Below are 23,198 nucleotides of genomic sequence, written 5' to 3'. Positions count from 1 at the left end.
TTTTTTTACTAATAAACACTCCAAAAGGTTTGTCACGTTCTGTGGTGTTTCCCGGACAAGCACTGTCTACGACTTCCAGCAATAAAACAACGCAATTTCAAATGCAGGTGCCATTAGATGCTTGGTTGGCAGTAACAGAATGCTGCTGTGTTCTTTTTAAAATTTCAACAATCTCTCTGGACTCACAAAACACGCTTTCAGCAATCAGAGTCTAGGACAGTCATCAGGCAGATTATATCGACCGTAGTCTTAATAAGCCTCTCATTCAGTTGGGTACTTTTAAACATTAGCTACGGATTTGTACGCGTTCGGCATTTAAAAAAAAAAAAATGCCACTCGTTGAGAATGCAGCTTGCCGACGATGCAGTTTAGGTATCGATTGTAGGGGATTCAATACATCAAGCTAATTTGATTGTCGGAGCACCAGGAAATGAGCTGAAACACGAGTCAGTAAACAGTGTGGCCCACTGGTTTCATGCACCTGTTTTCCTAGCAAACAAACAGTGCTGGCCTGTTACCAGCTGCTACCAGCGTCACTTTTGCATTGGGTTATGTGGGGCTGCTGTTTCCGGCTGATCTTTTACTCAACAGCTAAAGTGGCCGGTAAACACTGGACATTTTCCGTGCTTTCATTTCCACATTTTAGCTTTTACATCAAAGAAGCCATGGGAACGTAATGAGCCGTACGTGGTGGTTATTCTGTTTCTATCGTAACGTACTCAGCCCTTGTCTGGGTTCTGATGGCACTGAAAATCGAAATGAAACAAATGTAAATCATGTAGGCTACTGTAAACTCCGGAATCAGAGGGCGCCCAAAAGGGCTAATCTCTGTGGAAGTTGAGCACTAGGGAAATGAGTAGACAACAACTCCTTGTTGCAGAGTTAAAAAGATCACCCTTTGTCTATTGACACCGCTGCCACTGCCCGTTCTGCAGCCACATTTGCACTGGGCTTCGCCTACACCCCCGCATGCTCCGACGATTTACAGCACATTAGCTTACTGTACACATGCCTGTTATTGTTTGACTTTTATTATATATTTTTTTTCAAGTGAGGCTCCAATCACAACTAACACTGTGCACTTCATTTCTTCAATACAACATCTCGGTATTACTTTAATGGAAAGAGGAACGTCTGTATTTTGGACAGTATTAAAAATAATACCTTCAGGGTTTTTAAATACCAGGATATACCATAATACTGTCATACTGTCCAAGCATCATATGTATATATTTTAATTATTCTGCCATGACAGAAGGCAAAGTCGGGAAACAGCCCATGGACTAGAGAACAGCAGCTGCTCTCACTGGACAACCTTTGCTGTCATTACAGCAGGAGCGATGTAGCTTCATCCATACACAATGAGATTGGCCTCCATGGCTGTGGGAAGTACCGGCCCAAGGTGTTTATAGAATGCCACCCCCTCAGGCAGACCGGAGAAGCCGTCTTTACACGCCTGTGCTGTTTGTGGAAATGTCCTCCAAAGGACACCTGTGACTGAAGTCCGTGAGGTTTCTTGTTGTCGCCGAATCAGTGGAATTGACCGCCAGTGTGGGTTGGCAAGACGTAGGACATTGTGGTTAGCATGTAAGTCACAGATAGTTTCCACCAAACCAGGTCTTTTCAGATAGCAAGGGCAAGCAGCTCTGTGAAATTTGGGAGGACCACTGATGAGCTCCAGTGAATATGGAGATTGTGGGCTGGCACACAAGTCCTATAATGTACCAAGACCTCTTGGAGAACACACACAGGGTCATGGGAAGAGTGTCAGCTCCTCTGGACTTGCAGAGCCATCTGCAGACTTGTCTGTCTTAGTGTCTAAGGAAGACTCCTGTACTGATAGGCTGTACTGAAGTATCAGACAGGAGAAGCAAAAGATGTATCTTCGAAATCGCCAGGGGCTCCTCAATCCTTTTTGGAGCTGCATCACTCGGTATGGAATCCAGATACTCTCCACATCCTGCCAGATGCCCAAATCCAGTTCCACTTTCCTATACTTCCTGTAGGCTGAAAGGATCTACCAATCTGCCTTTATATTGCAGCCAAAGAAAAACTGATAACATCACTGGATTTTGGAAAATAATACTGCAGATTCTGGATCAATTATAAGAACTACTTGTTTGGTAACCCTTCAGTATATTAACGTAAATAATGCCTCTTTTCTGCATTAAGAAGTGAGTGGTTGGGGTGTAATTACTTTTTGTAGCCGGTATATTAGAACAGGGAATAAAAGGGAAGGGTATTTAGGCAATAAAAAGCAAGTTTCTCGCTATATAAAGACTTCAATCAGCTCTGAAATGTGTCCCGGTCATGTAGCGGGCTCGCCAAAGGAGAGTCATACCAGATTACGTCACCGTATGGATCTGACATCATCTACCTCATGGCATTTTCCAGTTAGCAGGAGCAATAAAATACTACATATGTCATCAGCTCTTATAATACAGTACAAGGCCACTGCCAAACAAACACTGATACACAAAGCACTTGCTGGCTTTATTGAACATTAACGTGGCACGGAGAGAGAAGGTTAACCATCGATGAACGTGAACGACTCGGAGTGAAATGCAAGAGTGGTGTTTGGAGCATGAGCATAGTAAAGGTGCGGCTTGGCTCGTGCCATCTATGGGGTCTGGTGTGATCGATGTCTATGCTTCAGTGAAATGATCCTCCCATTTATCACTACTCACATGCTCCAATAGGCACCCTTCAGAGCAGCAGCCCATGGGGGCTCCTCAGAAGTTCAGCCACGCTAGCGTGGAGCTACATGCCTTGAGTAAGCGCTTATATCCTGCTCTCCCTCGTGTTTTTCAGCCTCAGCATGAACGCTCTCCTTTAAGACACGAGGGCATGCACATCCGCTCGGTCACATCTCAGATGTGGGCGTTTCTATTCATAGAGGGGGGGGGGGGGCTCGGCGGTCGTCGAGGCGACTAGGCATTTGCTGACGTGAGGGACCGGAGAGGTCTAGATGACGCAGAGAAACTGTACAGTTAACGGTGTGGCAAAGCAGAGCACTGCATGACATCATGTCTTAATTCCAAGTATAGCTTTATGAGATTGACTGTCTGTTTAACTAGTTAATTTTGTTTTCATTGTTTCTCTGTTGACATTAACATAGCCCCGTCTCTCTAGGGTTAAATAGATTCAAAATTAAGGAAAGTAAGGGACACAAGAAAATGCTGAGGGGTTATTATTACTCATTACTGACTTACAAGATGAAGCCCACCCTGTGGAAAGACTTTAATCCTCCTTGTAGAATATTTTGGTATTTTTGAAGGAAACCATCCTTAAGTACTGCAGCAGAAACAAAAATGCTAACACTTTACTTAAAGCTGTCACCTGTAATGTATAACAGATACCTTCATTATAATGATCAGTATAAGAATTAAGGATGTTTTGTACTGCATTATGTAGGTATCTAAAGTGCATTAGTAATGCATAATGAATATGGCTATAATATGTTATGACTTTTTATAAATATTTATAGCCATGTTCATAATGCTTTATGAATGCATTATAATGTGTTATGGATGTATTCATAGATTCTTATAGACAATAGCATTAACAGAAAGTGTTACCATAAAAACCAGTCAGTCATTATTAACCCAAAACAAAAAATGAGCAGGAAATTGATATTTAAATACACAGAAAAAAAACTCATTCATTATTCACACTTGCTTATGATCAAATGATGATGATGATGACAGTTACTTAATCTCACTCCATTTTTGTCTTAAAGTGACTGTAAATGTCTAGCAATTAGTATAAATATCAGAAAACACAAACTAATCACTGCACCTTTTCATTATCTGGTTCTTGCAAACTCTAATAACACAACAAAAATGCGACAGGTCCATGCTAATGAATCAGACAAGGCTGAAATTACCTGCTGTAAATTCAAGTCTGTTGGGAAATATTAATAGCATTAATTTATCTGTCAGTCAATACAGTACAGAGTGGATTCTACAAGAGATTAGTCCCTTGTGTGATTTCCCGAAGATGTAACACACTAAGCCTATCAAAAGGCCAGTGTTTCTCTGAGCACAACTAAATGATCGTACTCCTCTCCAAGCGCAATGGGGGGAAGACATCTAGACCCTAATTAGCTTGCAGTGTCAGAGAAAAACAACACGTAAGGACCACAGCTATAGGATGGTCTGTGGCAGATGCTGAGATGAGCCTATTACACATTTCACTGTAATGCAGACAATCCCATTGATTGGTCATTTTCGCTACTCATTTTCCCCAAGAAAAATAAACATTCTCTGTACTTTATACCTAGGTAATGGCAGTGCATTATATTGTAGCAATATATTATTAAATGGGCATACATAAGAAAGAAGTATCTTACTTTTAATTATGAAATCAAAGTAAATATCTTGCTGAAGGTTTATACAAATATCAACCAATGATGCTGACTTAGTTTTTACCTGGTTACATGAAGCCGCAATCCTCAGTCTCCCAGATCTTTTTTTGCCTGATTTTCAGTCATATCAGCTTTAATATGTATGATTTAATAATTGCCTTTGATGTCTGATAGTTTTGCCTTGTTCCAAGTGTAAAAACAAACATGATAAAGGTCAATGAAACATTCTATTGAACTCCTAAGGGTTGTGTTCAAAACGATTGCTTAGTATCGTTTTAGCAAAATCATTTTATTTAACCTTGAAAATATGTCTCTTTGGTTTTGGTCCTTCTCTGGTTTTGATTTGTCTTTTTCAACAAGTATATCTAGATTGCCCCTAGATTAAATACAGTCTTCACTTTGCTTAGAGCATCTGTAGAGGAGTCCTTTTCTCTCTGGCTGTTTAAACCGTGGCAATTGTCCCATACGGCCACACTATACTATCTTTAAAGTTACCTATGCAAGTGTAATTATTTTAAGCTTGGTACAGCTAATTCAGGCATACAGTGCTAGGTGTTTAAGTGGGTCATTTATTCAGCCTAAATAATTCTTTGCGTGAAAAGTGACAGAAGTGTTGCTCCTGTTCTAGCCACTATGATTTTTTTTTTCTGCTTCTTGCGCAGTGAACTGCGGATCTATGTTTGTTACATTTTCCACTAGGAAATAGTATTTGTACGTGCAACATTAGGCATTTCCGCCACACCCTTAAATATGTATAACGGATCACGAGGACCACTTTTGAACACTGAAGGCTGCAATTCAGTTCAAAGTACCTTAGCAGAGGCGTCAAATCGACTTTTACGGCAAAGTGCATGAGTCACGTTGCCGGAAGAGCAGGAGTTACTGGAAGGGCTTCTGTGATGTCATCTGTTCGCGATGGGCTGCCTAGCCTCAGCTATCACAGGCTCTCAGTGGAGATCAGGCATTATTTTAAGGCGATCTTCATAGTCAGCGCAGGAGAAAACAAGCATTTCCCTAGTAGTGCTGATACGTCGCTCATTCCTGCATTTGTCTACTCCTCACACCTCAGTAGTGGATCCTTTTTTTTGTTTGTTTTGGCACAATTCAGCCCAGTCTGCTATTTTCTGAGGCCAAATGGGTCCTTTAAAAGCTGTTGCAGTCCACAGAAGTGCTGAATTTCATGGAAAACCACTGCAGAAGGAAGGCAGGCAGGCAGATGGGAGAAGGTCCTCCTTGTTAATGAGGCTCTCCGGCAAAGCTCTGCCCGCTCGGCTGCTGTACTGTATGGGTGCACGCTGTGTTTTTGAGCAGACAGGAGGGGGGGGGGAGGAACGAGGGGTTAGGCAGAGAAGAGCACTTTCTCCGGCCTCCTCTACCGGAACGCTCGGCGACGGAGGTCCCGCGGAGCGCGGCAAGCACGGCGCCACCGCCGCCACGCCGGAGATGATATCAACACGTAGCGGTGATGGAGGCGCATACAGATGCAGGTTCGGCTGAGCGTAAAGAACAGAAAAAAGAAAAAAAAATATGCAACAATGAAGCAGGAAAGGGAGCCGGGAGCCCAGGGACTTCGGAAGCCTGCATGCAACACTGAGCACATGGATGCCAGGCTGCGTGCAGAGCAATAAACAGTTTATTATAAAAACAGCGTCCTGCTCTTTGTTCGCACAGAGAGGGGGAACAAATGGCTCTACTCTGTCATCGCGGGCCATCCATCACCGGCTCTGCAGCCTGCCCGCGTCTGATTGCCGTTAAACATCTTCGGTGGGCCGAGATTTAATCCCCCCTTTTTTTTAGCTTTTGTTTAAACAAAAATGGTGCGTTTTCTTTGAGGCTGAGGGAGGACAGTCATTGGGGGGGGGGGGAGGGGCAGATCCCTTTATTATAGCCTCAATGCTTTTTTGCCCCCAGTGCCTGGGGAGGCAGCGGAGAAAAAGCGACGCTCAGAATCAGAGTCGTGTCGCTTTAAAAAGATCTTCATCGCAGCAGCAGTCAGCAGAATTTTTTTTTTTCCTTTTTCAGGACTCGATTCAAGCCCTTTTTTTTCCACAGCCCTGCCCCCCATGATAATTCAGCAGGCTTTACGTCAGTCTAGCATCCTTCTCCTCCACATTATTGCTTTATGAATAATCCCACACCATTATCTGGCCCCGTAACGGCACGTCTGGGAGCACTGTCCCGTACGATCCACTCCCCCTCCGGACCTGCCCTGCCGCAGCCAGCCCTCAGCGCTCCGCCTGCCTCCTGATCCCCCCGCCGTGAGCCAGGTCAGATGAGGAACCTCCACGCGGCCCGCTCTGGCTCCGGCATCCTCCGGGTCCCTCATCTGCCACGCCGTCTGAGGGGAACCTGCGACAGACGCCTCACATTTCGCTTCATCGTGTCGTAGCCAGTTAGCGATACTCCTCAGTCCCTCCTCGACAGCCCGTGAGGAGGTGAGAGTACAGGCTGGCGAAGAGTAACGGAGGAAAACACTGGGGAAATTAACGCAGAACAGCGGTAGTGTGAATGCGCTGCTCCTACCGCGCCACCCCTGCTGAGTATTAGCACCCTAAATCAGGATCTGTCCTGTTCCGGAGCGGCTGAGGGAGATGCAGACAGTCACTGCCGCAGTCACACACATCCCCTCATCTGCAAACAGAACGGCCAGACCGGGCTGTGCTCTCTGTCAGCCCGGCGAGCCACGGGGCGACGTGGGGGGCAGCGTGGGGGGCAGCGGTCGCTCCGTGAGCAATCACAAGCGACAGCACATGGCATCTGTGCTTCGTGTGCCACCCCCCAACCTCGCCATACCGTGGGGGGGGGACATATCAGCACATTCTGTTGAGTAGAAGGCAGAAGCTATGATTCAGAATTTAAGGAATAATGTTCAATGTTCGTTTTAAGGCTTCAAGTTGAAGGGATGAAACTACGTTTTTATGGCTGCAAAGTGCACACAGTGCATTTCAACATGGTCTGTGATTTGGCCGGTTACACTTATGCATTAATGCCTGTAATTTCATTACTTTTATTACACACACAAGCAGATACCTGACCAACCCTAGATCATTATGGCCTCTGTATGATATTCGTAGCATGTTCTTACAACATTTCCTGCATTATCAATGGGTATTTGCCAGCACTTTTATCCTCTGCTTACACTTAAATTACATACCTCTTAGATTAATTGTGGGTTTTAAATAATGTGTACATCTTTGTCCTCCCAAGACAGAGAAGATTAACCATTTTTGGAGCAGTTGACTTAGATCCAGCTACGCAAACTGTCTGGCCAAACCTTCCATAATATCGTCAGCAGAAAAATGATATTTTACAATAAATGTCCTCCACTTAATAGATGTCTCAGCACTGCTGGTTAATTTATGAAAGAATGTCGTACCTGGTGTTCAGGTCATAGCTACAGGATGAGATATTTCTCGTTGAGGAAATGTGTGTGTGTGTGTGTGTGTGTGTGTGTGTGTGTGTGTGTGTGTGTGTGTGTGCGAGCGGCTATACCTATCCTTATGGGGACACAATGTCCCCATAATGTGATAAATATCCGTTTTTTTTTCCCTTATTTATAAAAATCGGTGACTGCTATGAGAAAACTAAAAATGCAAAAACTTTTGTATTTTGCTTGGTTACTTATGGTTATGGTTAGGGCTGGGTAGGGGTTAAGGTTGTCATAGTTAGCATTTTTCCCATAGAAGTGAATGAGCAGACCCCATAAGGATAGGTATACTCCACATGTGCGTGTGTGTGTGTGTGTGTGTGTTTTTCCCCACAAGGAACAGGAGGCAGTGCATGATTATCTCGTGCTCATTTCGGCGTGTTCTGTGGTAAATGGCTTCATTTCCCGTATTGTGCTACGCTAAGTGGCGCGCGAAAGGCCTGGCCCATATTGACTCTTTATTCCTATTGTACTTCCCACACCTCAGTCACAGGCACCCCATCAAGTTTATTCAAAATGTCTATTGATTTTCGTTACACATCTAGCTCCTTTTAAGATTAAATCTGAAGAAATTACACAGAGGGATCTCATGCTTGAGGGATAGCAAATAGTCTAACTGACCTTTTTTTGTGCAGCGAGGAGGATATCATTCCAAACAATTTGTAGACGATTTCTTCTCCTTTGATTACACTCATGGTTTTACTCGTGAGGAATGAGTTTCATAAGCTCTTACTCTGCATTCTGATCAGATTTGCAGCCAAGACAACGTCATGTGTTGTTTTATACGTTGCTGTCTCCACATTGGGTCTGCGGTACAACAGTCAGTTGAGCACGACAGACACAGTGCTTTTATTTTGACGCGGTTTTGCTAACATTGTCCTATGATGGACACTGTGCTTTTATTTTGACGCGCTTTTGCTAACACTGTCCTATGGCTGAATTTTTTTATCAAGGTTCAGTGGAGCGTTCAGATTGATGAGCCCAACATCTGTTCTCATAAGCAATCTGCTTCTTGCGTGTATCTCCCTCAAACTGTTGCTTTACTGGCACAAATTGCTGAAGCTGTACTGTGTCCTTTACAGCCTCAGCTGGGGACTTAAGCCACTGAGAAGCAATATTAACACAATTTAAAGGTCATTACTAGTTTGGACAACATTCCAAGGAATAATTTTCATTGGAATCCCAACTACCTACTGTATTCTGGCAGCTTCAGCTAAGAAGGAAAGTGTTTTAAATGGTGTTCTTATGAGAATGCACATCTTTTGGAGTCCACAAACAATCCAAAATGCTCCTTGGGATTACCATGGAACAATTACCATGATAACATTTTATCATGGTAATTTTTTATTATCAGTCAACATCGATAGTTATCGTGCTGTAATACAAATCATTATTGCTTTATTTCTAGGATCTAGGTTCCTTGCTTAAAGTTATCTTGGGATTCCCCTTAAACCTACAGTATTAATGAAAAAGGTGACTGCAAAATGACGTTTCATAAATAAATCATATAAAAATAAACTCATTTTTGTTGGCCTTAACACTAGAAAACAGCAACAGTATGGCTTGTTGCTGGGTTTTTCTGTCTAAGTCTTTCCCTGCTCATTCCAGGGGTTATTTTCCATTATGAAAAATAAAATGCTAATTTCTAATGTTTGTAACTGTAAGCGCTTGAATTCTATATGTTGTACTGGATAGCAATGCTTCAAGTGGTGAAATAAGTTTTCAGTATTCCCAGTTTTAGTTGGCACACGTTTTTGGTAGAGTTTACAGTATCGGTCTGTTGTGTGTCGGATTTTAAGATACAATTTTACCTTGTTTTTACACAATATCTCCTTTTTAAAAAGATGTTGTGGCTACTAACCTGTCGTTTTCTTCACCCACACTTGATGTTGGCTCTGAGGGGGAGTTTCTCCTCCGTGATATTATGATACCCTGGCGTATGGTGTGCTCCGCTGGCTCAAACAACCTCGCTGTGCCTTTGTTGGGCATAGGTCAAGGGTGGCCAGTCTTGTCCAGAAAGGGCCATAGGGTGTGCAGGTTTTCGCTGCAACTCCCTGATTAGATTACTAATCAGAGGACTGATTGGCTGAAGAGTCCTCACACCTGGGTTTGAACAGCTGACCTGACAGTTACCCCAAAAACCTACATACACACCGGCCCTTTGCAGATAAGATTGGCCACTTTTGACATAGGTTGTCCGTTCTTAAAAGCCTGCCATGTCATTGGTTAAAAATTGAGTTTGTTTCTGTGATCTGATAGACTGCTGTGTACTGACAAGCAAAGTTCCTTATCGACTGTTTATCGAAGTTTCTCATTTTCTTATAGTTTAAATTTTATATGACGATATGTCTATGTTGTATAAAGGCACACTTATGAGAAGCAAGACTTAAGTTAGACTTACATGGTTCAATGAGGCCAGACGTCTGCTGCGTGTTGAGTAGACATTTTACCTGAATGAATTTAATCAAAAGCATTAATAATCACAATGACAGGATATGACATCAAAGCGATCCATTTAGGCTTCAATAAAAAGGTTTGAATTTGCATACTATGGGCATAAGGTATCTGATAAAGTCCTTTAAATATTATGCGTAGCAGAATTTGGAGGAGGATGGCGAGCTGGCAGAGGCTGCCAAGGTTTCCATGTATGCATGTGGGTGTGCTGCTGCCCATAGGGCCGTCACGCCCTGCTCCCTGGGATCACGCTCCTCGCTTGATCGTGACATCTTATTTGTGGGTTGTGCTGCAGAGCAGGAAGTGAATCCTGGGCTGGGATGATAACTAATCCTCCACAGCTGCAGGCTGAAAAGACGTTCTGGAACACTTCCACGCGTGATCCCTCCAATGGGAAGCTTCGCTCAGATGTTCTCACCCCCTGCGGGGCATCAGAGGTCCTCAGAAATGGCGAAGAAAGGAAAACGAATGGCTGGCCTGCTAGGATATGAGTAACGAGAGAGAGAGACCGACCGTGTCAGAGGCGACCAAAGGAGCCGCAAAGGGATGACAATCAAGATGACACCGCTGGATGAAAACCCCCCTGCGGCCTCACGGCCCTACTTTCAATTGGCCTGTCACCCGAGGCAGCTGAGGCAATGGCAGAAGCTCATGTGGTGTCTGCCTCCATTCGTTTGTCCGACCGCCCTGCCCACACCAATGACTGCCACCACCCTCGTGGTCCGAAAGGCTGCCAGCAGCACAGCACACATGTCTGCCCCCTCTTTGCCCTTATCGTGGTACCTCACCCAAAACGACACATGCAGGGGTCAAAGCCCAGTCTACCAATTCTTAACCAATAAGAAGATACAGGATGATGGATCTGTTGTGGCTGCCTCAACACGGCCTCCAGGCAGCACTGGGAGAGCTCTGATGGCGCTGCTTCTGCTACACGTCGGTCTTCTTGGCACTAGATCCTGGATTCCTTCCTGCCAACCCCCTCCTTGTCTCAACAGGCTATTAGTGAGAGCTACATCCATGAGCTGCCTAGATGGAAGAGTCCTGGTCTCCCTGGATCTCTGGGATGTTCTGCAGCACATGGGTGTAGCACGCACTTAGGGGAAACGTCCCTTTCAGATGTATGTTCAGAGAAGCGTAAATGAAGAGAAGAGGGTGTGACAACTGCATTAGCAAACAGGATAAACTCAAGCTTTCATTAATGTATCTAAGTGAGAAGCGAATTGATTTTAAGAGTATCCAAGCAGAAGTAGATATGGTACATGGTAACACTATACATTAACTACACCTTCATAATGCCTTTATAATGCATTTGCAGAATATTCAGTGCACCTTCATAAGGCATTCTTAATGCATTGATAGAAAATTCCTATGCAGCGCGTGTTCCTTAACATCCTAACATACCTTAAGAGCTTTAGTATACATTAATAACAAACATTATAAGATTATACGATTATACTGTTTATTAATGCATATCGCAGCTGTCATGCCTTTAAAAGCATTATGAATGCAGTGCTTTAAGATATGTTGAAGTATACTTACATGCTGCTTAGAGATTGTTTATGAATGCATTTTGAAGTTGCAGTTAATGTGAAGTGTTACCTGTTAAACTGAAGTCTTTATAAGACCGCAGCCAATTATAATAAACAGGACAGGATTCATTATTTCAGGGAAAAGATCAGGGCTTTGTGTCCCAAGTTAAACCATTTCCTTAAAAGGAATTAACCCACTTCAATTAAATAAATAGTCTGTGTAAGTCTACTTCATTATTTACTTATGGCTCTTACTGAGTATTCACTGCACCGCGAAATGTGCCGGAGAAAACTTAAAAACTCTTGAATTTGACAATCAGGAACAGCTTGACCTGTTATGAGGAGTCTTATATTATGTTATTCTTTAAATCCCCAGTACTGATTGTTAGCTGAGGCAGACCTCTTTGTGCCAGTGAGAAGAAAAATAATTCACTCCATGTTTGAATAAATTAGACCAGCAATCAAAGTTAATAATCATAATAATGTATATAAGGTTAATAATATACTAATCAAAAAATCTCTCCCGTGAACTTTTTCACTCCTACTGCTGATATCTGCCTTGATGATGTGATAAAAATTTTACAGTCTGACTGTGAGTGGAAATTATTGTATTAAACACTGTTCGCCTGATTCCTTCATTTATTATTCTGAGTAGTTGCACAAGGGGCTGCATAACTCAATAAAGAGAGTTTCAATTGCTATTCATGCCCACAATCAGCCAACAAACTGAATGTTCTGTACAGGCTTGATTCAGGGCTTTCACTCTCCACTGGAGCTGGTCATGAATTGAGCCACAAAACTGGACTAGTGCAGACCGGAACAGAGGTCCAGTGTCAACCTTCAGCCGTGGAACCAAAACCGCTGTGTGACGCATCTATCTCTCCCGCACGGCTCAGCCCTTGTAGCCTGGCAGCGAAAGGAGACAGGAACTGTCTCAGAGGACAATAGCAACAAGTTAGGATTGAACTCTGTCCACTGGCAGTGAAAAAGCAGTAGCCCCTGACTTTTTCATTGGGCACCCCCAGAGGGTTGAAAGACTCATATTACTTGGAAATGCAGGTGGTTTCATTTACAAGGGCTGCAGTCCTACGTTTGTGCAGACAGCAGGCCTCCCTCTTGTGGGTGACAGTACTCAAAGGCTACTGCAATATCTCCACAGGGAGGCGGCGCCAAAGTCTGGCCTGCAGGCAAGTTGTCGTGACCACTGTGTGGGAGGCTATGACTGACAGCCTTACCAGCTGTGCTATCCCATCCCTGTCTTAGCCAGGGTTGCCAGATCAGTTATGGTGTCCCATCCCTGTCATAGACAGGGTTGCCATATCAGTTATGGTTTCCAATCACTGTCATAGGCAGGGTTGCCAGATCATTCGTGGTATCCCATTTCTGTCTCAGCCAGGATTGCCAGACCAGTTGTGGTATCCCATTTCTCTCTTAACCTGGGTTGCCAGAGCAGTTGTAGTGTCCCATTTCTCTCTCAGCCAGGGTTGCCAGACCAGCTGTCACCTCCTATACGTCTTTTAGCCAGGATTGCTAGACCACTTGTAGAATCTCATCCATTTCTTATCCAGGATTGCTAGACCAGTTGCGGCATCCCATCTTTCTTTTAGCCAGGGTGGCCAAACCAGTTGTGGCATCCTATCCCTCTCTTAGACAAGGTTGCCAGACCAACTGTGGCATCCTATCCTTCTCTTAGACAAGATTGCCAGACCAATTGTGGCATCCCATTCGTCTCTTAGACAAGGTTGCCAGACCAGTTGTGGAATCTCATCCCTCTTTTAGACAAGGTTGCCAGAATAGTTGTGGTGTTCCATCCTACTCTGGGCCAGGGTTTTCCAGCTGACATAGGGCTGCTTTGAAACGACTGTAGTGCACTAAGCTCATTCTCTTCATATCTCCTCAGCTTTACGGCCTAATGTAATTGAACAGGGCAGGTCCATCAGAGCTGTCCGTTTACACTAAATTGGTTATATGTCTTGCAGTTCCTTCAGTACTCCTATGATAGGCCCCTATCATGATGTGTTGCATTGTAATACTGAAAATATTATTCTGCACCAGACCATGCTGCCCTCGTGCCATCACACCTCTCAGTGAGAAGAACCTGAGAATGATTCCCAGTGTAACCCACACACACACCAACACCTGGTAGATCACCACACCTTCTGAACTATCACAAATTGTACCCTGGGGTTGAATTAGCCGGCAGTCTTGCTGAGGCGCGCTGACGCGCTTTCTGTCATGTCCCACAATGGCACCGTAACACGTCTTTCCTCACGTCGCGCTTGCTCCCAATCCGTCGTGGGGAAGTACACTTACACCCCTGTGGTGCTGATTGGGGATTAGTTACTGGTGCAAGACCTGCTCAACAGATCCCCAAAAATCCAATTACAGAATACCGTACACCCAGCACGCTTTTAACGTCTAAGATACCCCGAGAGATTCATATCCAGCAACAACTCCCTCTATAAAACTCATGAAGACTATCGTAAAAACCGAAAATTTCATTTGCACCAAATTTTAGCTGAATGACTACACTTCATGAGTGTTCGGTAATTGCAGGGATTAGCATTGGGGGCATTAGGATCGTTCTGTAACACCTCCGACACTAAAAGGCAAGTGTAGAGGAGAAAAAAGAAGCACGATGATAACATTTAATTGCATGGATATCGTTCTGCTTTTCTCCTTGGAGTCCCTGCTTCAGATAATGTCAGGAGCAGCTTCCACTGATTGTCTGTCCTGTATGTCTTAATTAAGACCAGTCAGATGAGATTCTTATGCAGAGCAGGTACAAACCCCAGGTACAGGAGCGACTTTTCTCTGCACTCAGCTTAAAGCGATCGGCTGGTTATCAGTACTACACTTTACGTGTGATTTTTTTTTCTATAGGCCGCAGAACAGTAATTGTTTTTAGAAAATGTCTGCAGTAGCCCATTCATTTAAATATTTTCTTATGAGTTCTTTCACTGGCTAAAGCGTGTAATTAATTCTGTCTATCTGTTACTCGGTCCTTATTTATACGGCTTTACCGAGGTTAATATGTGAAGCACTGGAAGTTCCGGAGGACATTCCAGATAAGACCAGCAGACCTTATCAGCCAATTTCAAATGGGTTTTTGGACAGTTGGCCTGGCTTGGTCTGCATTCCTCACAAACAGATCTGCTACCACAGCCGCTTTTGCCATCCACGGCTAACAGATCTGCCGGTGATTAATGTCAGTGTGTTACATCCTGCAAAAATCAGTTTGCAAATCAGCTGAACATCTTCTGCCGAACTTTTCACCCGACAGCTTATGATTTGTACTTTGGCTCCGGGTTCTGTTCTGATCCACAATGTTTTGAATTGCATTATGAAAAACTTGACGCTCCAACTGTAACAAGAGTGGAAGTTCACCCAAGACTTTTTAATGTAACTCTGGTAGAATTTTCATGTTTAGATGGGTTTATGGGCAGCTGAAGGTTTTTGTTGGATTGGTTGAGAAATTGTAGCTGTACTACACCACTTAGTATGTGATAATTAATTCAGGCATGTTCAAACCAGCTGTGACTATGTGATAAGGGGAACTGGGTTTAACAAGAAATTTTGCCAAGTTACTCCTCGGTTTCCTACCATAATATATGACAGATGACTGATGGGACACAGATGTAGACACGCTCACACACACACATGACACAGTCCTGTACATATGTCTTTGTGGGGACTGTCCATTCATTTTTATAGGCAAAACCCTAGCACCAATAATAACAACCTTAACTGCTACCCAGCACTAACAAAAAGCAAATCTTTTAGCATTTTTACTTTTTTGATTGTAGTCACAGATTTTTATAAAATTGAATTTGCCCTTGTGGGGCCCCAAAAAAATGTGAAAGTAACAGGTTTTTATCACATTGTGGACACACACACAGACACACATACACAGACACACACATTATATGTTATGTAGGCTGTTTACAGTGCACTGGGGCGCTCTTACACTTTTAAGATCAGCTAATCCTATGATGCATATCCGCATGCTTGGGCTGGAGAATGTTGTGCTATTCCTAGCACACACACTATGTGGGGTACCGTACCGCACAGCACAGCACACCGGCACACCGGCACAGACGAGGCTCTTAATCTCCAGGGCAAGACGTGTCACTCTGAGAAGTCTGCAGTCTCTCTGTCGGCTCCCTGAGGCAAACGCCGGTGCCTGTGGGGGGGGGGGATGTGTAGCAGGGTGTGCCTGGCATTGGTAAGTCACTGTATGAACAGGAGGTTTCAGAGAGGGGAGGGGAGGAGGCGCCGTTATGCTCTGGGTGGCATGTCTACGTCAGTGGGACACAGACAGCCAGCCAGAACTCCAAGCCCATGCGGAGGGGGGGGGGGGGCAGGGGATAGACTCCGGCCGGCTGAATAGGGGCATCACTGGGACAGGTAGCGTCAGAAATGACTGAGACTGTTGGTCATTAAGTAAGTGCTACTTCTTTTAAAACACTGAGTTCCGGGGATCGTCCAGTTCGACACCATGTACTTGGTTTGTGCAGACTGACGTTCGATATGGAAAAAGTAGCCTGCCGCTTGAATGACAGCACGGCTCGCTTACACTGTGATATGATCTCCATAATCTGCTGGCACAGGGGCTGTAAACATGGCTGACACTGTATAGCAGTCTGCAATAATAACAGCCTATAATAATGAGTGAGTCACGTCATGTGACCCTCACCAAAACTGATAGGTCATTGACTCACCCAGACTGACGCGCCATTTCTAATCAATTCAAAACAGATTGAAAACAAACTGTAAACTGTTAGAAATTTAAAGAGCATCATTGCACGGATGGAGAAGAAGGATTTACAAAATGATAGAGAAAATCTATAAGTAAAACTTACGGATCAGGATCAAGCAGGTGGGTGATAAGCAGAAGGGACCTGAGAAATCTACTTATGGAAAGAAAAACTGTGGGTTAAAACTAAAAATAATTTAGATTAATGCCATCAATTTCTCAAAGCTCCTTTGACTCGTGTCACTCGACCTAGTGCGGGAATCGCAGCGAGGTGTGGTAACTCATGGAGCAGCAGCGATGAATCCAGGAGGAGTGTTCTTCAATAGTGAATAATTATGGCAATTAAGGATAATTAAGGATGATTAAAGTGTGGACATTTCCCTTGTAAGCAGTCGCATGTAAGCACCGTAACGCTTTGTACAGAAACAGTCAAAAGTTTGGACACACCTGTTGAAAATGTTTTTTTTTTAACAAGATAAAATCTCTAAACACGCTTCAAGGTTATGAAAGAAGGAAGGAGATGGAGTGCTGTGGCACATGACCTGGCCCCCACAACCCCCCCACCTAAACCCTATAGAGCTGCTTTGGGATGAGTTGGATCGAAGAGTAAGAGCAAGGTAGCCAAGTTGTGCCCAGAACTTGTAGAATCTCCTTCAGGATTGTTGGAGAAGCATTCCAGGTGGCTACATCTGAAAGCTGGTTGAAAGAATGCAAAGAGTCTGCAATGCTGTCATTGAAGCACAAAGGGTCTTTGAGGAGTCGAAAATTTGATTAAATTTGTTGAACACTCCTCTTGTTCGTTGCAGTATTTGATATGTATTATTTCATTACCTTTAGGCATTATACTGTAAGGTGAATAACATAGCTACAATTGAGACAAATGTGTTAATAGCGGGTGTGTCCAGACCTTTGACGGGTGCTGTAAATCTTTGTAAGATCTGTCAAGAATAAGTTTAAATTATTCCTTTATTAACGTCACCGGTCTTGTAATGTTCATACATACAGTAATTGTGGTGATGGACTGGCATCCCATCCAGGTATTTCCCTTGCTATGTGTGCAGTGTGCAGTGCTTCCCAGGGGAAAGCTTCAGGCTCTCCACCACTGGGAGTAGATTAGCTGTTGGAAGATGGATGGATGGATTGATGGATGGATGGATGATAACGGTATTAAAACAGGTTGCGATGTACAGAATGGCAAAATGCATGCATCCCTTTTGCTGTTTTCCTCTTGGGGAGGCTGTTAAATTTCGTAGCAGCATTGAAACAAACGCTTTGCAGCACTACAGATTGCTAAATGAGGAGCGCTGATGTAATCCCCCACAGCGATTATCTGTTGTGTCACTGTGCTTCTGAGGAGGACGAGGCTGAAGCAAGCCTGGAGCAACGGCAACAGGGGGGGGGGGGACATTAAGAAAAGAACAGAAAGGGGACGAGTGGGAGGGAGGGAAAGAGGCGAGGGATGAGGAGGAAGAAGAGAGCCGAGTGAACTGACTTTTCTTTTTTCTGCAAACCATCTCCACTGGGGCAATGTGTGTTCCTACTTAACTCAAAAAAAAAAAGAAAAACGTTTAGCACAAGTATGGGAGGTGAAGATACCGAAATCCCATAATTACTTTACCGTGGGGTGAAAACAAGGCTAGAGGGCAAATCATTTACATCATTTTTTTATATAATTTGAGCTCTAGCTGCCGCACAATAGATTCACCTGCCGCATCGGAAATTAAATGCTCCCATTCAGGGCAGCTGCGGTTTTTGATTTTCATTACCCGAACGTTAAAAACAGTAACCGACACAGACCGAAAAGTAGGAAGCACCTCGGCGTGGCACAGATTTCCAGCGGGCGCCGGCGGACCTTAAAAAAGAAGGCAGACGTCTTTGTCCGTCTCTCGGCAAACTGTCGCTATGCCTGCCTGCCAAAGGGATTGTTTGTGCACTTGTGAGTAAATATGTCTTCTTTAAATCCACCATGACACATGAGTTCTGTGTCTGGATTATAAAAATTGATGATGAGCTTTGGCCTCCACCCCCCCTAGCCCACCCCAAACCATAAAATGGCCCTTGTTTATATCCAGTGCCATACAGCCAGCAACACTTTTGTTTAATTACATAGCGGGAAAGGGACAGAGGAGCTATGAGCTTTCATTATTTCCCCACACATACTGTGAAATGGTTTTTAAGTGCAGAAAAAAAAGTGCAGTCGTGGGGGAGGGGGGGGGGGGAGATGAAATCTTAAGTGAGACAAGTGGAATGTTTTCAGGGAGCTTGAGATGATGGTTACATGCAGATGGTCAATGGACCAGGGGGTGGGGCAATGGAGAGGCGTTGCAATGGAGAGGTAACACTTTCGGGGATGCAGGCAGGAACGCTGTGAAGCTTGGAATGCGGGCCGGCGAGAAGAGGCTCGGTTTCCGCGGAGCCTGAGCTGGCCCTGGCAGGGAATGCAGTGCGACAAACTGCGAGCTGCTGTGGGGGTGGAACCCTTCATGCAAACGCTGTGGTTTCCTCCGCAGCTGCTATGGGGCCAGAGGTTCCCGGTCACCAGGGGATGCTTCCATCCCATCATGAGCGATAATGCGGCACAGTGCCAGAGAATGGGGCTCCGGCAAACACACAGTAGAACATTCATGGTGAGGGGGGGCAGCATATTTTTTTTTTTAAGTGAGTATCGGATAAGGGGGAGCGTTTTAAATGTGCCCTTCAAAGGCTGCCTCTGATCAAAAGCAATCAGTTTCTCCATCGAAGGGAGAGTCGCCGAAGTCTGAGAGCCGTCCATGTCCTGACCCTCAGAGGCGAGCGAGGCCAGACAACGTGAAGGAAGGACAAGCCTGTGAATTACTGCACACAAGCATCGAGAGATGATCTACTTATTTGTCAAATAATGGACATTGTCCTTCATAAATGGGCAACTGGCCATGCAGATTTAGTTCAAGGACAAGTGAAGGTCAATCAGAAATACCTGCTCAGTTGATTAGAACCTTAATTTGTTTTTGTTTACCTGAGCCACTTTGTCAGCGTAATAAATCGCTGGTTTACAGTTTCTGCTGTTGAGTGTTATCTAACAGTGAAGCCCTTTTGCCTGCTCCTTTCTGACGATATGTAACTTTGTTTCCTTTGTTATTAAAGTGAATGAAGTGAAATGAACGTTTTTAACGATTTCCGCATTCATAATTATATAGTTTTGTGTTGTGTGGTTGGGTCTGCAATTGCAAATTGTCTGCTGTGTTTGTGTGGACTTCTTGTTAGCTTTTGTTTTGTTTTGTTTACTGGTATAATAGGGACTTTGCATATTAGCAACATTCCTGCCCAAGTTCAAGTTAGCCAAAGGGCTAGTTTTCATCTGTAGTCCCCACGTTCTTCTTTTGAGAGTAGTGTGCGTGTTAGTGTTCACCATGTTCAACCTTATGCAGCATGGGTCTCAGAATACACTCCAGATCTCTGCAAGCCTGACTGATTTTTTTTAATGGGTGGGCGGAGGGAGAGATGGATAGGCGCTTTGATACCGTAGACTTTTTAAATGACCTGCTATCTTCTGCTTCCTTTGTATTCCAGTCTGCTCCCAGTTCTCCAGAGGCGTTTATGCCATCTTCGGCTTCTACGACAAGAAGTCCATGAATACTCTGACCTCCTTCTGCGGTGCCCTGCACACCTCCTTCGTCACGCCGAGCTATCCCACCGACGCGGACGTGCAGTTCGTCATCCAGATGCGTCCCGCCCTGCGAGGTGCCATTCTCAGCATGCTGTCCCACTACAAGTGGGAGAAATTCGTCTACCTGTATGACACAGAGAGAGGTGAGTGACCAGCCTGATTGAGGCCCTCATAGCCGTCCAACGTACTGCCTGACACACTGACGACCACCTGTGCATCACAAAGCGAGTCACGGGCGTAGGATACAGTTTGATATTGGGGCAAGGACACAAATTAATTATTTAAATGCTATTTTTATGGGGGGGGGGGGGGGAGTCCAACAACAGCAATTAAATATTGGTAGGTTCCTACACCCCTGTGAAGCAATGAAGGAGACTTTAAGAAAGGAAAACAGGAAATATTTGGAGATCAATTGTGCTCAATAGAATATACAGTATGACAATCAACTGAGATAAATGGACAGAGGGAAGGGAATCAAATAATAAGGAACAGGGCAGCAGAGGCAGACAGTTTGTATTGCTTCATATTTTGTTTGTTATGCTGAATTATCTTCAGGATTAAATGCAAAAAAAACTTAATTATCTAGTTAATGAGGCAGGAAAATGAAAAAATATCACCGCAGGTGTGATTGGTAATTTATAGTCAGTCACATCAGTCACATATAAAGTCAAATTTTGAAATCCTGATTAAAATATAGATTAGTACACATGTGGATATACATATATTATTTTGTGTATGGTATAAGGCAACTGCTTATCCTTTTATAATATTTTCTTGTCATATAGGATGTAAAATGTCTTTGAAGGCTTTTCCAGCTACTAGTGACACCAAAGTAGAGTCTGAAGTTCATTTTCTAGCAGGAATCTGGCAACCCGCTGACTGTCACAGCCCTTCTGGTCTAGCATTCTGTATAATCAAGTGTTAGCTGATATTATGAGAATCAAAAGGACTGAAACTCACACACAGCGTTGCTCTTCAGAGCCGCCCCTTGGTGTCTGTCGCCCTTATCTTCTCTAACGTGGCGCTTTCTCTGGGTCATAATATTAACAAAAAGGGTTACAGTTTTCAATCCTTCAAGAGTGTCAACACGTTTCAACTGCATTGTTATTCTTGTCTCTGTTTTACTGCTCTTATCTGGCCTTTGAAGGGGTACAGAGGTCATTTTCTCACCGGTCGACCAAACGGCACAATGATTCAGGGCCAAACCCTGCGGATCAATACAGACTCGCCACGTCTGTGTTACATGTCTTACGGGTCACTGTGCAAGCGCCAGAGCCTGTTCCGCATCCAGATTTTGCGTCTTCTCTATGTCATCCTCATCACCGTTGATTTCTCTGCATAGATTCCTCTTCGTGTAGTAACACTGTAGGGATACAGCCCTCAGCCTTTGCCACTGTAGGCTTTACTCCTCACAGAGAAACTCCCCTCCCATGTACACGTCATTCCTCTCAGTGCCCTTACCTGCACTCTGCTCTGTGAGGACGGCCGACTCTTCCACTCTTCCCCCGTCATGCCAAATGAGCCGAATGCACGCGTCAGGGTGCCCGGCCCCAGAGAGACCCTGTGCGACACGAGTGTTTAATCCTCAGCGGTTCTTGGAAAACGTCTGCAGCTAATTGGATTAGACAAAAGGGAGGAGGACGGCAGCTTGGCTTCCCGTGACATTCACGGCTGCGTGTCCTTCAGGCGGCTGGGGCACAGGCATGGGATCTGTCCAGCTCCTGACCAAGGAGAAGAGGGGGGGGCGGCCAGGGAGCCCGGGGTTTGTCCTGAATCATGTATAGCAGTGTTTCCCAATCCAGTGCTCAAAGACCTTCAGACAGTCCACATTTTTGCTCCCTACCAGGAGCTGGGAGGGTGCAAAAATGTGGACTGTCTGGCAGTGTGCTAGGAGGGAGCAAAAATGTGGACTGTCTGGCAGTGTGCTAGGATGGAGCAAAAATGTGGACTGTCTGACAGTGTGCTAGGAGGGAGCAAAAATGTGGACTGTCTGGCAGTGTGCTAGGAGGGAGCAAAAATGTGGACTGTCTGGCAGTGTGCTAGGAGGGAGCAAAAATGTGGACTGTCTGGCAGTGTGCTAGGAGGGAGCAAAAATGTGGACTGTCTGGCAGTGTGCTAGGAGGGAGCAAAAATGTGGATTGTCTGGGAGGGAGCAAAAATGTGGACCATCTATGGGTCTCAAAGGACCAGGTCAGGAAACACTGATGTACAGACTAGGCTGGCCTGGTGCAGAAGGCACCTGGTTTTTTTTTACCGTATGTTTTATAATAGAGCCATATTTTCCCCCAGCCACACCCTGGATGCTGGATGTCACATTAGCAAGAGCACCAGTCCCAGAAAAGAGTGGGACAAAAAGCAGTGGCGTCAAAAGCAGTGGCGGCTTTTCCTGGAAGGCTGACTTAATGTATGACAAAGCCCCAGCTTATCAGAAGCCTGAATCTGCCCACCCAGGATGTGCAGTCAGCAAGTCGGCAATAAACAGGAGGAAGGGAGGCATCGAGAGAGCACTGCTCGCTCCGCAAGTACCATCTCTGAAATAACAGCCTGTTTTATCCCCCCACCGACCAAGTGATCTATCAAACTGAGCACGAGTGCATAGTAATACTTCACAATAAGTGTGAATATCGCGTCCATGTTCTACGGTGCCCACCACACGGCACGCATTCGTGTTGGTGTGGGTGTGCTGTCATTACTTGGTCCGCAAAAAGCCACCTTCACGTTTTCGTTCTTTCGTAAATGCCGCTGCCGTTCAGCATCCTCTGGTGGATAAAAATAATGAAAGTGAGAGGCGGCGATGTCTGTGCTGCGCGTGGGATCAGGAAGCACGTGGCGTGCCGTGTCCGCGGCGCTGACCGGCGACTTCTGCGGCTGCTTACAGCTCTCTTTTTGTTTTCGGCCTCTTGTTTATGGCCCTGGTTGCTGTTTGGTTGGTCCATCCATCTTCCAAACTGCTTAAACTGCCAGGATGGCAGGAGGGGCCTGGATCCCATCACAGGCAGGGGAAGACCCTGGATGGAAGG

The 23,198-nt window shown here is 44.8% G+C and overlaps 1 protein-coding gene across 5 annotated transcripts in view; it reads left to right on the top strand.

The window, feature by feature from the left end:
* The window catches only part of gria3b (glutamate receptor, ionotropic, AMPA 3b), a 94,529-nt gene that overhangs the window by 10,885 nt on the left and 60,446 nt on the right, over positions 1–23,198 (top strand). For all 5 annotated transcript variants that reach the window (XR_002840471.2, XM_023830538.2, XM_023830536.2 and 2 more), the window contains exon 3: positions 20,082–20,321. Coding sequence is in view for 4 of the 5 variants with exons in the window: in XM_023830538.2 (XP_023686306.1) it covers positions 20,082–20,321 (240 nt within the window). In the remaining variant the exon portion in view is untranslated. The remainder of the gene's footprint in view (positions 1–20,081; positions 20,322–23,198) is intronic.

This window comes from Paramormyrops kingsleyae, chromosome 10, assembly GCF_048594095.1.
Source record: "Paramormyrops kingsleyae isolate MSU_618 chromosome 10, PKINGS_0.4, whole genome shotgun sequence".
Taxonomy (NCBI): domain Eukaryota; kingdom Metazoa; phylum Chordata; class Actinopteri; order Osteoglossiformes; family Mormyridae; genus Paramormyrops; species Paramormyrops kingsleyae.
Note: the sequence above shows the minus strand (reverse complement) of the source record. Positions and strands in the feature narration are given on the sequence as shown.